Below are 17114 nucleotides of genomic sequence, written 5' to 3'. Positions count from 1 at the left end.
ACTTTCTCTTTCTGTCTCGCTAACTTCTCCCCCGGTGTCTGTCTCCCCATATCTCTCTCTCCTTCTCCTTCCCTCTGCCACTCCATTCAAAAGGCCTCTCCCTGATAATGCTTCAATGTCAAATCCAGTCAGAAGGCTGTAATTCTCGGCGGGCTGTGTCTTTGGCAGGCAGCAGTGCTGGAGGAGCTCCCTGCGAGTGTGAGATAATACTGCATCTGACTGCTGGGAACTTCAGCTGCTCTGTAGTGCTAAACCAACAGGGAACACATGACATCCCCGAGGAATAACCTGAGAGGGTCGAGTTGACGCGCGCGTATGTGCAGGAAAGCTACGTTTGACACTCTGTGAGAGGGTGCATGTGACAAGTGTGTACATTTGCTTCACGCAAATGCCTGCGTCATTACAAACAAAGATGCCTTTTTGGGAAGGAGAAGAGTTTGGCCACAAAGGGACAAAGCAAGCTTTTGACTGGTAGCCATGGGAACAGAAGAAAGGCACATAAAGGGCTGCCAAGAAAAGCTACGTTCGGATTATAGCGTAAAACACTTCCATTTAATCTCAAACGGCTGTCGCTTGCATTCTCTCCAGCGATAACAGAGAGGCGATGCAGAGGGGTAAGAGTGATTGCGGGATGAATCATTAAAAGTTAACATCTGTACCATGGAAATAGCCACAGGTATGAGTGCGTGAACGAGGGGGAGAGTAGGAGATAATATCTAGATGGCTATTGAGGAGAATCCCAGGAGTGACAGCAAAAGGAAGAACAGTGAAAACACATTTTGCCAGGTGCCAGAGGCAATGTCGATATGTGTGAGAAGGACAGAGAGGGAGAGAGGAAAAATGATAAACACCATACAGTAACACAACAATTAATAAACTGTATGTGTGCTCTTACGTGTGTGTGTGTATGTGTGAGTTCATTCTGCCTCCTGAATGTACATTTGTATGGGTAACACATGGTGGACAGCTATGGTCAAGGACACATGTTTAGTGCACTCATCTGTGTGTTAATATGTTCTGAATCCCTCACTGGTAGCCATGTCGTATGGATTTCTATACACATGTGTTAGAAGGGCACAGAGAGAGTGTGAATGCGAGCACGTGGACACGCAGTGTGTGTTCAAGCATCTTATGTACTCACGGGATATTTCTCCAGAGGTTCTGTCAGTAATGCGTCTCCAAATATTGACCGGCAGTACTCTGCCATCTTGGCCTGCTGCTTCGGTCTGCAAGTCACACACACACAGAATCATGATTTCTCTACTAAATATCAATATACTAAATAAATATGTTACATCAGAATCCCCTTGGAGTTAAACAAATAAAACTAAAATAACCAGCGTCCTCTCCAGGGCTCTGCAGATGTTTAAATAGTTGACACAAACTGAGTGGCTGGTCACTGATAGACAGCACTGATAGGCCCCTGACTTACGAGTCCACGTGGTTCTCAAAAGACAGGATGACGGGGAAAGGCGAGGTCTTGAAGGCACAGTCTGCGATAGCCTCGATCACCTCCTAAATACCGAACAAAGACAAGAGAAGAAGTATTCGGTAAATGAGGTTGAGTAAACACACCTGAGGCTGAATGCTGTTTTTTTTTTTGTCAACAATATATGCACATTAAAAACAATGAATATAGCTGGTTTATGCTGTGGAAGCGCTCTTCAGTATCAGAGTGCTTTCATATCAACAAGGTTATGATTCTCCACCATTCCTAGAGTGTCTGAAAGCCTCTGTCAGAGAACTTCTGTTAAGTTGTAAGGGGTGGTCAATTTCTGAACAATAATGTGAATGAAATCGCTGTAAAGTTGTAGACTGCCGTTTTCTCCCTTGTCGACGTCGCACAAATTCCAGCGCGAATATGTTTACGGGAACGAGAGCAGGTCAGACAGTTGAACATCTGATATCAGATTTCCAGGCCGCTGATCGTCTGAGTCAATTAAACTATCATTAACAACAGTGTCAGTTCAGTTAATGCCTTCATTTCCATTTGCTCCATCTCCTCCAATAAAAATCTTTGTCCGTAACTCAACCCTCTCATCTGTCTTTCAAGACTCCTCTCTTTTTAGTATTTCTCTCAGACTAATTCCATTAGGTTTGTTCTGCTTCTTCTGTTACTCCCATTAGATCTAAATTTCCTCCATCAATCAACGCACCCGTCTCTTTCTTCTTTTCTCTTGACACCTACTCTGCCCTTAGATTTTCATGCCCTCCTCCTTCTATAAAAGCTTTTTTTCCCCTGTTTTGTCTTCTCATCTTCTGAGACTTCAATTAATCGCCCCTCAGCGCTTCTCTTCAGGGCTACTCAGAGCATCCCTGTCCTTTACGATTTGCCATCTGCTGCTTGAAATCATGCCCCACTTTCTGTTTTTCCCACTTCTTCTCCAACCCTAATCTCTTTAAATAACTTATCTCTACCTGTACTTTTTTGCTTCTTTGTCTATGTGTTTTATTTCCCATTGTATTTAATGATAGTACAGTTTGAATAATTTTTCATTCTTACAATGACTATTTCATTTGTTTTTGTTGGTATGGACAGTGTACTATTGCCTTGACGGAATTCACAGGGAAATGCGTGCGTGTAATCCCAAAAACTGTTATCTCATTTATAACAGCTTTAGTATTTACCGTTCTCTTCACACATGTCAGAGCTCTATTAAGTTACTGCTGATGCAAAAAGAACCTCCTACTGCAGCTGTTTCATATTAAAAGTAGTCAACCACAACGCGGGGTATCTTTTATGTGTGAAGCAACCACAGGAATCACGCTCTGTTTGTTACCTTTGACCGTGCTTATCGTCAGAAAGTCATCTGCTGAGCAAGAGATTGTCACTCTGTATTTTTTTGTCAGCAGATCATTTCTCTTTGTTGTGTTAAATTGGAATAACAAGAGGGAGGAGTCATAGTAAACTATAGGATTAAATGCATTAGACACTTTCAATTCCTCAGCATGGAAAGGAAATCCTTATTGTTCCCTGTTGTTCTCGACTGACAAGAAGAAAATGTGTGTACATGGAGCAACTTTCCCCTCAACATCCACAGCACTTGAGTGCCCTTGAGCGCCTATACCTCCAAACTGCTCCCCAGACGCTGCTCGCGGAAGCACACTGCTCTGGGTTTGCTCACTGCTCTTTGGCCAAGTGTAGACCTTGTTTGCATCTTAGGTGATCTGATCACAAGAGGGCAACTTGAAGTACAACACCATGAAGATTCATCGAGGAGGTGGTCTGGGCTGAGTGTATTGTGAACACATATTGTGTCCTGCTGACACTGACGGGCCACCTATGCAACTGACATCCTCTGTGTAAATGGAGATTACAAATACCCAAATCTGGAGGCAAATAAATGAACGAATGACATGATTGAATATGAGTATGTGTAAACCTGGTGTCATTGTATGAATGAATGGGTTAAATGCAGAGAGCAAATTTCCTCTGTGTGAAAAACATACAGACAATAGATAATCATTCTTTTTGTGCAGAAGCACCATGTGCAGTTGTGCCGTAAACAAACCCTTCAGTTGTATTTCTAACAGTGGTTATCGAATTGCTGCTGGCTGTTGTATGAGACTGCACTCGCTGCCACAGGTGTCACCAAATCAGCCAGGTGTGGAGGATTATAAGTTAAAACCACCACAGAGAATTACCCTTAGCAACAGGAAGATGGCAATGAAGGCACACGCAGCTAAGCAGCTGAATGTTTCTCATTCAGTGCATCTACATCTTTAAGCTTATGCATGTTGGTGCAAAAGTGCATATGCTTGAATGTGCAGACATTCACAGAAATGGCAGACAACACATGTGACCTAAAATGTGCATTAGGGTAGAAACTCATGTTTACCAAACAGAGTCTACGGGTAAATGAAGATTAATGCAGAGGAGTCTTGAATTTGTACAATGGATTGATCAATACTCTTCTACTTTTTCTGTTTTTTACTTAGTTAAACTTAACTAAGTAACTAAAACCCATTATGCTAACCCAAACAGCAATCAGATGTTTATATGGCCGGATCGTGTGTACATATTCTGGATTCTGGATATTGAGACATTTAAAATGTTCTTTTTTTTATAGAAACATGATGCACTCTAACTGCCTCTACCTCTGTTTCCCAACCCACCCCCACCAATGCTCTCATTTATACCTCCATCCCGCTGCTCTTCTTGTGTTACCTTGAAGGAGATTTCAGTTGTCATGGTGAAGCCATGAGTGATGACAGGCTCTTCTTCTGTGGTGCGACCCTTCCAGCAGTCCAGTTCAATGCAGCGGCACCCGGACAGGAGGACTTGTTTGTACATCTCGACTGAAGAGTTTCCTGCGAGCTGGCCGGCTGCGCCCCGCACAAAGCAAACACACAAACATCGTTTCAAGCAACCGATGAATTAAGCCACAAAAGCACCAAAATACGTCCTCCCACTTTTCCAAAACTCATGAACCGTAGTAGTTGCTGGCATGCAGCAAAATGCAACTGTCTTCATCCGAGGCAGGCAAATCTCATCACCCTGTTACTATTAGCGAGGCAATTATCTCCTCACATTAGCAGCACGCTTCCCTGCAACATGAGTGGAAAACTGAGAGGCAGATCTGTTTTCTCACCTCACGGGCATCATTCATTCCCTCAGTTTAGTTCTTTCCTTTTTCCACTTCGCCTCTTTCCCCTTCCTTTTTGTATCATCTTGTAACATTGTAACCCAATCACTTTCTTTACTGAACAAGTATTTGTGTTGTACACAGAGTGAAACATTACTTTAATTTCCCACGGATCAATACGATGAAATAAATCAACATGAATGAATGAGTTGCACATGGCGTTGTCAGTCTAATTACTTGTATGGATCTTTCTTGGAAAGTTGGGAAATACATGGCAGCATGTCTCCTTTCCCAATCACAGCGTAATATGTGGTGCTACGTAAGGAAAAGCGCCGTTCGTGAGGAGGAAATCAAAGACCTTTTGTTTGTTTTTCATTTTGCAGGCTATGAGGCTGGGCTATTACAGAAATTCCATTTTTTCCATCGCTGGAGAAATCTGATCCACTTGAAAGATTCAGTGCTCTCCACCTCCCCCCCAGAATAGATTTGAATAGATGAATTTCTAATATCTATTGAGGAGAAAATGGCCCCTGTATTGTGCCTGCCATGCCCGTGCACTGCCGGGAACCAGTTACTGTGACTACCAGTCCAAAGAAATATTTAACTCATGAATATCAATGAATTGAGTCTCATGACATGACTTGATTGCATAACCTGAGAGGTACCACAGGAAAAGGAGCCTGATATGCACCGCTGCATTTGATTGACTGACCTGCGAGGGATAAAAGTAGAATGTGTTCGTCTGTGCAACCATAATTGTATTTCTAAATGAATGACTGATCTGTTCATTTTGAGAAGAATGAAAGATGCGCCTCAATCAGTCAGGAGCAAAATCAAATTAAGTGCGCGCAAACCAGACAGACAGAGCTCCCCAAACACAAAACTGGTTCTTTCTCTTTTTTCTTTTTTTAAACTTGTGTCAGATGTTTTGCGCGTACCTGTGAGGTATGTGTTGTGTGAGGAGTTGATGAAATAATGGGAGAGGGGAAGGGTCATGTCTTCGCTCTGGTCCAGCTTCTCGGGGGGAATGATGGAGTTCTCTTCCCCATTCAGATACCTGGCGAAGCCTTCCATCGAGATCTGACCTGCATGAACACAACGCAAGCGCACCAGTCAAGAAAATGAGTTTTAACACCCCCCCCTTCTTTTGTCTAGACAAAAACATAAGTGTGATGTTTTCCAGTTGTCAACAATTTCCACAAAAAGACAAGAGGCGGTTGAATATTGTTTAAGAATCCAAAGTGTTATAGAGATTATTCCTCTGTGGCACAGAGCTCTACTTTGTTTAAAATTATTAAAAACACATCAAACAGCCTCACTAGCAGCATTCCTGTACAACTGTCAAACCAATTTCAAGAAACAATTTGTTGAAAAAAGAAAAGGCAAATCAGGCACATTTCCATCAACTGGAAATGGTTGTAGGGCTACATTCTGTTTTCCTGTATTAACTGCCAAAAGCCTTGAGGAAGAAAAAGAAGAAGAAACAAAAGCAGACGCCTTTTATGACAGAAAAATTAGGGCTGGGTTTCAGAATGTCTTTTCAGTTGGGCATATTTTAATTATTCTTTCATGTCAGCAAGTGTTGGTCATGTTCTATGCACTACAGGACTAATAAATGTAAGCATGCAATTCCCATACAACAACGTGCTCCATGTTTATGTTGTGCAAACAGCTGCTGTCTCAAAGCAATGCTTCTGTTGTTTCAGAACCAGAAACAGCAGACCTTCGTTTGTTCACACCTGGCATTAGAATACATCTCGAGTGGCCACTTGTGATCTGATCTTAGTTCTGTGCTGTATATGTCAATAAACGCCTGCATTATTTGGGGCTCAGAAAAATGTTGCGCAAACAGCTGCTGTCTCAAAGCAATGCTACTGTTGTTTCAGAACCAAAAACTCATTTGGGAGACGTGTTTCCATCTTTCATTAACATTTTGAACATCTCAATAATTCTGTTTCAAAAAAAGAAGATACTTCAAAATGGGCATAGAAACTAAGTAAACATGGGCAGAGCACCAACATATTAGTCCAATGCTGGAAATATTGCCCAACAAACACAACGTTGTTGCCGGCTTGAATACAGTTTGCTAAGAATTAAATTGTCCTACATTTTGAGACAGTTTGAATATACTGTATATATTTGTGGCGTTTCGTTTAAATTTACATCTTCAGCAGAAATAATTGTGAATGGGACTGAGGGACAGGATAATGAAGTCATGAAGTACGGCCAGATGGACTAACACATTGTTGGTGTTGATCTTTTCGTGGGATTTGTTGACAACACCAAACATATTGAACGTGGCCTGCCTTATCCTTTAAGCTACACGCCTCAAAATATGGAGCAAGGCATGTGGTGGTGTGTGTGTGCCAAAGATTTTTTTCCGAGACTTTTACAATGCCTTACACGAAATGTCACATGAGTAACAACCATGAAAAAAGTGCACAGTTCATTGTTCTGTGTCTGTAACACTATACAAGATGTATCAACATAAGCATTTGCAGCACTGCGGTCAAGTGTTTTCAAAGGTTAAATTACAAAAACACTCATAATGACTAATTAATACACTGAGATTACATTAGTAGTTTAGTTTATTGAGCAGGAAGCCTAATTCATTGATTTCTAAAAGCGTCTGTGGCTAATCTTTAAAACCCTAGTCTTGGTGTTTCAGTTTTAACATGTTAGTGTATGTTGTTTGTAATTTGCCTTAATAATTAAGATTTAAATGCATGAAAGGTTCTTTTGTTCACTAGGCAGATGACAATATAAATGTGCTTCTATGCATTTCAGGCTCCACTGGCACCAACTAGCAGTGCTACCATCCTTAATAAGTAATACAGGGATCTGAAAAAGCTGAACTGCTCTTAAATTGCCTCTTGTCTTGTTTTTATTGTCCATCAAGGTCACCCATGCTAAGCTTTCTGAGCACTCATCACTGAGCTCATGTCCTCTATGAGCGTGCTCGGGAAAGTGTATCACGCAGAATAAATAATAAATAACATCTGCAACCAGCCAGCCACATGATTATAACTTCCACACACATTACCATACGCATCACGCATCACACCTGTATGGATTAAATTATTAACATATAGTGAATGCGCTAAGCGAAAGCAAAACACCTCCTCCACTCCACTACACATGCACGCACACACTCTTGACGTTATGCTAAATATGCTAAGTGATGCAACCCTGACGGGTGCAGCAGGTCCCTCCGGCCACTTTATGCTAATTAATGCGGTGCCGCCCTCTGCAGAGTTGCTGGACTAATTAACGCGTGCTGCTGTCTGTGACATCTGAGGACTCGGCGTCTTACTCCCCACTGACTCCCAGGGCCTCCCTTTGCCGGTCTGAGGTCTAACCTCTGCAACGCGCAGGCACAGACAAAAGTGTTTCCCCAGTTCTCAAGACGTTTGTAGGTCAGACAGGGAAAGATGGTGTTAACATAGCTGGGATATTAGGGACACTTGAGTGCAAACCTACAGGGGATCTTTCGAAGCTGAGAAGGGAAAGGTGAAGTTCGATAATAGACTCCTCTCAAGTCAAATAAAACACTATTGGACACAGGAAGGGGCTGTGAGGAAACTGCAATGGAAAGGTATTCTGATTTTAATGTAAATCTGTAATACAAGAGTGGACATAAACTGGCCAGTTCTGACAAAGAGCTTTCTCACTGCTATCACTGAAGGTGAATATGTGACAATATGCCACACAAACCACCGTGTGTGCGTGAGACTTCAAGTGTCTCGTTTCATTTAGCATTCTATTCATCTGCCTTCAAACGATGTCAGCACATCTGAGTGATCACAGACTAAAGTAGTCAGAGACAATGACTGAGCACTGACGAGATTAATGAAAGGTGCAATATTCAAAAACTCAGAAAAAGAGAAGGCCAACTGGGAGAGTGAGAGTATTAAGAAACAGAACAGGGCTCTGCCCCAATCCTCTTCATCAATTATGGAGGCTATTTTGAAGCACCTCCAATTAAAGAATATTCTTCTATGATTACTCACCGTAAGGCAAGGCAAGGCAAGGCAAGTTTATTTGTATAGCACAATTCGTACACGAGGCAATTCAAAGTGCTTTACAGAAGCAGAAGATATAAAAGCAGATTTAAAAGCATAGAACATAGAATATAGAAAACACAAAAGGAAATAAAAACAAATTATTTTAAATAAAATAATTACAGTAATTGGAATCATAAAAGACTGATTTAAAATCAATAAAATAATAAAATGTGTCTAAGAAAAAGCTGCAGCAAATAACAATGTTTTCAAGCCTGATTTAAATGAATGAACAGTTGGTGCGGACCTCAGGTGTGCAGGGAGTGCAACGTACATGCATTCATGGGATGCTTTTTTTTAGTGCAATCTAAAAGTACATGATTGTCTCCTTTATAAATGAATTTTAAAACATACAAGTGACCTTGAGAGAGGAAAAGACTATGTGCATCTGAATGTGTGTGTGAAGGTAGCATGTGGAGCCCTGAAACCCTCTGCAGAGCAGATGGCAGCACTTCCTCCGGCTAGATAAATACTTCACATGGGGAAATCTGTCACTGGGACAGGGAAGGGCATGTTTCCAGTGAGCATGGGACAGGATGAACACACAGCATCCCAGCAGGAGCTCATCGCTGTGATCAGAGTCAAAGTGGATTTGTGAGCGTGGTTTAAAAACTAATTTAGGGACGGTGATTCATTTTGTTAGATAGGGGGAAAAATGTAAGTAGGTAGCAGGTGCTGCAGTCTGGAGAGGTTATTGAAACAACACAGCTGGGGCTGATTTACTTTCAGTGTAACAAAAAAAAATGCACATGTGACTGGTGTAGTGATGATATAGTTTTTCTATGAATGGCCTCTTGCATGGGCGTGGTAGTGGGGGGAAACGGGGACCTGACTACCCAGGGACCGAGTAGGGAGAGGGCCCATGAAAATCCTGAATTTTTATTATTTATTTATTTATTTTAATGAATTGGGCCCTCCAATTAACTGGTGTCATAATGTATTTCAAATATATTTCATAACATCAACTGAGAGAATTAACTTTGTGTCACAGCCCTCCCAACATATTGGACATTCTGGGGGCCCCCTCTTGGAGACGCAAAATGGTTTAGTCCGCCCATAGACAGCGGCCAGCGACAAGTACGTCAGTGAGCACAGATTGAATGACCTGGAGGCTAACTGTCATCATGCCGCCCAAAAAACACAAATCGGGGTATCAGAAAAAGAAACAAGGCAGAATGAGGGGAAGCAACTGTTAACTGCTTTCTTTCCGAAAGGTGAACTGAGTTTACTTGTTGTAACTGCATCCAATTAACATTAATGTTGTCGTGGTCCAGACAGCATGCAGTTTGTCAGTTGCCGATGTTTGTATGCTAAAGTTTGCCAACCAGGCTGCTTGCTGTTACAAGTAAAGACAATTATGGGCCAGCTAACTTTAGTTGTCAACATTAACCAGTTTTGGAAATAAACAGTGGCGCTGTGTACAGTTGTTGGCTCCTGTTCAAGAATAAATGTTCTTAAATCAAAATGTGTCAAGGATCAAAACGTTAGTACACAAACCAGATGTAGCCTAATGTTTATAGATGTTTGAGCACAAGTAGGCCAAATGCATCAATTCAGGTGGTGAATGAAAGAACCAGTTATTAATATAATCTGATGTGATTTTAGCTTAAAACCCTATTTATGCTTGTTTATTTATAAATAAATGCCCCAATTTTTTTTTTTTGCTTGCGCGCTTCATGCACTGGCATGGATAGGGGCCCACTGACATTAAGAGTGTACAGGGCCCAGAATATGGTGCTACGCCCCTGCCTCTTGTATAACACTCTATGCAAAACAGTTCAGGGACAGACCCCTAATTTTTGACATACACCAATCAGGCATAACATTATGACTACCTTCCTAATATTGTGTGGGTCTCCCTTGTGTCTCCAAAACAGTTGTGACTCATCAGAGAATGGACATGGGCCTTCTGAGGGTGTCCTGTGGTGTCTGGCAACAGAATGTTGTTAGTGGGGGCCTTTGGGTCCTATGGGTTGAGGGGAGGGGCCTCTGTGGATCATCCCACAGATACTTGACCAGCTTGGGATCTAGTGAATTTGGAAGCCAGGTCAACACCTTGTGCTATTATTCATGTTTTTTGAGTTGTTCCTAAACCGTTTTTGTGCCTGTGTCAGGCTGCATCCTGCTGGGGGGGGGGCTGGTCTGGTCTAGGTGGGTGGTACATATCTAAGTAACACCCACATGAATGCCAGGTCCAAAAGTTTCCCAGCAGAACATTGTATTGTCACAAGATGTTCAATGGTATTTACTTCACCTGTCAGTTGTTTTGATGTTGTGGTCGATCGGTGTACATTATAGTTTTTAGGATACAAGTGTTGGGAGGGGGCTCCAATGAAATACGTCTGGGAAAACTCTGCTCCAAACACTTATGTTGGATTGTAAAAAAAACTATTTGGCTACTTCTTATCACTTTCAACATATTCTCAAGTGCTTACGGTCTTTATATCTTTACTTTTCATTGGTACGGGGTGGGGGGGCCTGGTCTAGGTGGGTGGTACATGTCTAAGTAACATAAACACGAATGCCAGTTCCAAACGTCTGGCAGCAGAACACTGTATTGTCACAAGATGATCAACGTTATTTATCTCTCCTGTCAGTGGTTTTAATGTTGTGGCTGATCAGTGTATTGTGGTATTTTTAAGATCAGAATTAGTATAGATTAGGAAGCTCCATATATTTTTGTTAAACCTCTGCGCACACAGACACAATCTTAAAGCTTCCCTTTATAAGTAATTCTAAAATGCTCATCGATGAGAATAAATTTCGCTAGTTCAGGAGGAAATAATCTTCCACTGGCTAAATACAAAGAAGGGATACTTCAAAAAACACGGAAAGATGGAAGTGCAGATTCTGCATTTGAAATACTGCTTCAACAAATCTATGGGTTTGAAAAATCAACCCAGCGCACATGTTGTTAAATAAGTCGCCCATTTTGGCACGCTTCTATCTATGCTTTCCAGCAGAGATAAAATTTGAATTGGCACTTCTCAGTCTTGCTGCCTGACATCTGGAGAGGGATGCTCTCCAGTGTTGGCAGCTTTCAGTCTACTGACACTTCAGACTATAAGAAAGCACACCATGTCCAGGAGCGTTTGAGAACCTTAAACTCCGTCATCTCAGGTCCTAAGGGATTACTCTCCTACACTCCTGATGCTCTGATGCTAGTGCTAAAACTTCTTTTTTGTGCAGTGTATGATGTTGGTGCTATACTATTGGTATTTGACCATGACGGTTAACAGAAAATAAAAAGTCATGCAAACAAAGCTAGTTGTTTCCTCTCGTTTAAAGGTGCCATATTGTTTTTGACAAGTTAAAGTGAGCCTCACACGTCCCGTTTCCTGTACCAGCTCAAAACACAGCACAGATGGTTCATTCAACCATGTCTGTACACCCCTGCTTTTTATCCCTGTTCCAAATGGGCTGTTTGAGCATCTGGAGCTTTAAATGTGAATGAGATGCAAAGCCTCCCTTCCAGAGGACGTCTTTTCTTACTGGTACCATGGATGGAACACGTTTGAACCAGCCAGGGGCAGGACTATTTTCTCATGACGTCATAACAGACTGAAACCTGAATGGTTCATTCAGACACACACTTTTTTATCCACAGAGAAGGGAAAGGCACGAGGGGATGGTCTTATAACTACAATAAACTGTATCAATGTAATAATGATTAATGATAAAGTGGATTTTGTATAATACGCCACTTCTAATGTTTCAGTGCTGGGAAAATCAGCTGCTGGCTATGGCCTTATACTGTATTAAACCGACAAATATGACAGCCATATCAGATTTCTTCTCTAACACCCCACCATTAAGAAACTAAGCATATTTCCATACGTTTCTAAATTTATAGCTTCAAATTGCAGTGCACTCAGCTCTTTCAGTTACCAGATTGTTACCCTTAAACAAGTTTATTTCAGCCTTGCGCTAATGAAAGCATTGGTGTTTTCATATCAAAAAGATTATATCTGTGGTTTCAGACATTTCATTTTTTAAAATGGAGCTAAAAAAATAAATAAATACATGAATAAATAATTGATTTGTGAACCATTCCAGACACAATACACTAATCTAATATGACTCCCAAACAGTGTATGTGTATGTGCATGTTTAACATACTTGGATGTTCACTTATGTTCAGCAGCACAGCTACATATATTCTGCGCTGCACTCCACTCGACATTTGATATTTGTCCAGCGCGACTTCTTAAAACGCTCTCTCCACTCAAGAATTCTACTTATTTAATCCTACCCTTGAAAATAAAATGTCAGGGAATATCCTCTATTAAGTTTAGCACCGTTTGGAGTGGGGAAAACACTTTGTTGGTGATGATATGTGTGCGCCACACTGTGTGTGTATTTGCTTGGGAGTGTGTGGTATTTACAGAACATTCCGCTTCTTGGCACCCCACTACGTCCAGTCACTTTCTAAACCTTTTGGAGACTGCGCAACAGTCGTTATGGCAACACCCCTGCCAAATGTATGGGTGGCGGGGGCTGGAGTGCTGAGGGCTGAGGGTAGGTGGAGTTCAGTAGGGGTGAAAAGAAGAAAACCTCAAAATATGCGACTCTCAAGTTGTTTAAAATAAAAATTATTACTTTGATGAATTTGACCTGTACTGAAAGCTGCTGCTGAGCGTGTGTTACGTGCGTTTCTGTGTACACATAAGCATGTTAGCATGCCTGGGATTGTACTGACAGAAATCCGAGCCACTGACCTTTCTGCGCCAGAGAAGCATTGGGTTCATATTTGTCCACCAGCAGCTGTACCTGCTCTGGTTTGAGAGGAGGGTAGAGTATCTCGTTCAGACGAGGGTCTCGCTGTTTATTGTTAATGAACTCAGTCACCTGCTCCACTGTGAGGTAAGGTCGGCTCTTGGCCCCCCTGAGGAGATGAGGAGAGGAAAGAATAGGGTTTTTTTTTAGATAGAAAGCAAAAAAAGGAGAAAATTGAAGAAAACTTGATGAGGGTTACTAAGGGACTTGTAGGCACAAGAACTGAATTTAAAAACTGAGATATGAGGAAATGAATCCTGGAGAAGATGATGGAGGGGAGGAGCTGTAATTAAAGTGCAAAGAGATGTAGAGAGGGAGAGGAACAGACATGCAAAGGAGCAGGGGATTAAATGTTGCGTTGAGTAAATTATTGGATTTGATTAAAACGCCTTTCATATCTACGATGGTTCCACAAAATTATCTCCTCCATATCCTCCTGGCTCTCATGCCATCTCACTTAACTGTGATTAAAACCTAGATTAATGACTTGGGTCGCACCGGCCTGCTGCCTCGGCTGATGGTCTAAGTCCCTCTGGGCTAAGGGGCAGCTATGCTTCTGCCTCAGGAGGGGCCAAACAGCCAGACTCGAGAAGAAGTCACAACCGAGGTCTCACAACACTCTCTCCTGTACTAATGGCCTTCTTATGATGGCTTTAATGGCTAAGAGCAGGTGTGTTAAACCTGCACATCCATATTGCCAATCAAGGCTGGCAGTCATTATCCAGCTGCCTGAATAAAGGGTATCCAATTATCACTCTCACATGAGGCCATTCCATAAAGCCTGCTCAAGGCAGCACTGTTGTGTCTTCATTTCACCTTGTAGTCCTGTATGAAAGGTGGCTGGCAGTGGAATGATTCAAGAGCTGAATCAAAGTCTGTGTGAAAGGTAGGGCCAGAAGGGACTCGACACACCACAGCAGACATCACAAAAAGCCTCTGATTCTAGAACATCTGCGTGCTATCCAAAAGCACACACTGGTTACACAGGGTTACATGGGCATGGTTCGGTTCAGTATGTACAAGCAAAGACTGCAGATTGAGTGGTGTTCATGGTGGCCTTGTAGAGCGATCTCTGTGTGAAAGGGGCTAATTGTAAAACTGGGAATTACTGTATTATTTGAAATTGTGATTACTGCTACAGACTTTAGAAGGCAGAGACAACTGAGAGAAAGACAGTTCTTACACGTCAGAGAAGATGTGGTCCAGCTCCGGTCGTGGGCAGATGCTGTTCAGGAACATGCTGTAGACCTCCAGAGTGAAGTCTTCTTGAGGGATGGAGTCACTCTGCAGCAACGACAGCAACACTGTTAAACAAGCTGCTGTATTTGGGATAGGTAGACATGTTACTTTTAAAGACTTTTCCAGCACCACCAGAATAGCAACAGAATATATGACCAATATAATAGTTTCAACTGTCTCAGATGTAAGGGCAGGTTTTCATTCAATGGGCTTCATTCAAGAACATTTTGATACTCTTATTCTAAAGGGGTGAACAGTACACAAAGGAAGAGTCTAGCAACAAGAAACCATGGAATTTTAATGCAACTCAGGGAGTTGCATCAATGATAGGTGCAAGAGCCTCTGGTGATGGGAAGTGGGTTGTCATGACACAAAACAGCGTTGTTCTCGGTTCTGGAGCAGTGGTACAGATCCATTAGAGACAGTACCTGTTAAAATATTCTGCTGCACCCCAGATGATGCTGGGACGAGATCGGAATGTAGAGACACATTTGGACACTTGTGATCAGATCACCCTGATCAGATCTTAATGCGAGGTGCGAACAGGCCTTTAGAGTGCTGGGTGAAATTAGGAGCAACGGCGGCAAAGTAGACCACTTGTTTCAGTCTGATTCATTTTGAAATATCCAAGTGAGTTATCTAAGCAACCAGAGTCTGGAATGTCCACTAGTTACCAACTAGTCTGAAAAGCGATGGACACCTTGTATATGGCTTTATATGTGGACGAGACTTAAGCTTTTGTCTTTATCTGTGAGTCTATCTCACGTCTCAAGTCAAGTGGACATTATTTTTGTATCATTTTGGGGAAGGAAAAAAGAGAAAATAATAATCAACAGTAATAACCACTGTACAAATAAACAAAAACAAACTGTTTTCACTCCTCTTTGTATATTTAAAATCATATTGCCAGCCATAATAATGCCCCTCTGCAGAATGGGAGAGCATCTGTAAAGGACTTAGTTTGGCCCTAAAGAGATAATTCTAGATGTCTTATACATGGTTGCTCCTTGAGTCTGTTCATACAAGTGGTATGGAATGACATCCATTAAGCTGTATAGAAAAAAATAATCCCGACTGAGCCCATCAAACTCGCACAGCCTGAGACACCTCTGCACATTAATGAACATGAGTCATGCCGAGCAGACTTGTTGAGAGTCTTGAGGTAAAATAAATCTATCCATCTATAAAAGCCGCAGATCCTTCATTTCAGCAAGAAACAGAGCAGAACCTGGCGGTCTTTGAAAGGAGCGGGAGTAAGGGAGGCGAGGACGGAAGCAATGAGGGAGGGGGGTGCAGGTCAAGCACTGCCGAAACTCACTGAGTCATTCGGAAGACCTTGGTGCGCGGTATGCTGTGTTTGTCTGTGAGCGTGTGTGTTTGAGGGATTAACAGCAATACCATTTAGCTGTAATTACTTGCACAATGGAATAACAGCAAATCCCACCAGACCTTTATACGGCAACGTGCTTTTACTTCCCTCTCTCTCTTCCTCCCTCCCCTTGTGCTAATTATGTATAGCTTATTTCTGTGTGTACATTCATTGTAATCGGGTGCCATTCATTAAAGCTACAATGCGTCTGCCCTACTGTATGACCATATGTTTCAGATTGTGTTCAGAACTGCATTAAATAGCATCCCAGGATTGCAAATGACTAGTTACTGTACTCTTGGAGTTTGCGCTGGGGGGACTGCTGGCACCTCCTCTCTAGTGATATCTACAAGGAGGAAAGATAAAAGAGCTTTTGTCGTCTCTACAGCTCCCACTGGGTCTATTTGTTTCATCACAACCAAGGCTAAATCAGTTCGGAGCGGGAAGTTGTGCAGACATCCAGAAAATAAGACTCCAAACAAATGAGCAAAGCAGCAATCAGTCGCTGTTTCAGGAGAGAATCAGCTGAAAGGCGCGATTGCACACAGATGGATGGATGGAGAAGATGAAAGAGCTCGTAGACTAAGATAAGAGAGGCAGGGTGAGGTAGAGAAGGAAGGACACAAATGGAAGCAGGTCCATAGAGAGGAGGAGGAAATGTGAGGAGACAGTAGTGGTAAATAAAAAAAAAAAAAGAAGGGGACTTCAGTATTTTGGTGTCTCACTCTGCCAGAAGGGAGGTTACAGTTTTCCAACGCTGTCTCCACTCGTTTCCTGTCAGCCGAGAAAACCCTGAAGATACTGTAGGGAAACAAAAAACACACCCTTATAAAAAATCACAGAGAATACCACACACACAGAGGAGTTCTCACACTGATCCTCTGTGTCAAACTCATGGATTGACATGTATGGAGGATTTGCTGTGAAGGCCTTCAATTGCAGCAGCAGTAGAACAAATATGAAACAATGCCTGCACACAAAATAAAAGTGAACGCAATGTCCAGCATGCAGAATAAGAAGGCTCGCTTAAACCGACGCAGTCTTCCAGCCTTGCAATAAATTCCGCATTCACGAAGGTCATAC

At 42.1% G+C, this 17114-nt stretch overlaps 1 protein-coding gene across 1 annotated transcript in view; it reads right to left on the bottom strand.

The window, feature by feature from the left end:
* Nucleotides 1–17114, bottom strand: part of LOC311499871 (1-phosphatidylinositol 4,5-bisphosphate phosphodiesterase beta-1-like) — a 25875-nt gene extending 8761 nt beyond the window's left edge. The window contains exons 1-8 of the mRNA XM_084561007.1: nt 16757–17114; nt 14607–14707; nt 13366–13532; nt 5525–5671; nt 4169–4326; nt 1433–1515; nt 1142–1226; nt 1031–1053 (exon numbers count right to left, since the gene is read on the bottom strand). Coding sequence (XP_084417133.1) covers nt 1031–1053; nt 1142–1226; nt 1433–1515; nt 4169–4326; nt 5525–5671; nt 13366–13532; nt 14607–14662 — 719 coding nt within the window. The 5' untranslated portion in view covers nt 14663–14707; nt 16757–17114. The remainder of the gene's footprint in view (nt 1–1030; nt 1054–1141; nt 1227–1432; nt 1516–4168; nt 4327–5524; nt 5672–13365; nt 13533–14606; nt 14708–16756) is intronic.

The sequence above is a fragment of the Chelon labrosus genome (genome assembly GCF_963514085.1).
Source record: "Chelon labrosus genome assembly, chromosome: 14".
Lineage (NCBI taxonomy): Eukaryota > Metazoa > Chordata > Actinopteri > Mugiliformes > Mugilidae > Chelon > Chelon labrosus.
This window is presented reverse-complemented; position numbering and strand designations above follow the sequence as displayed.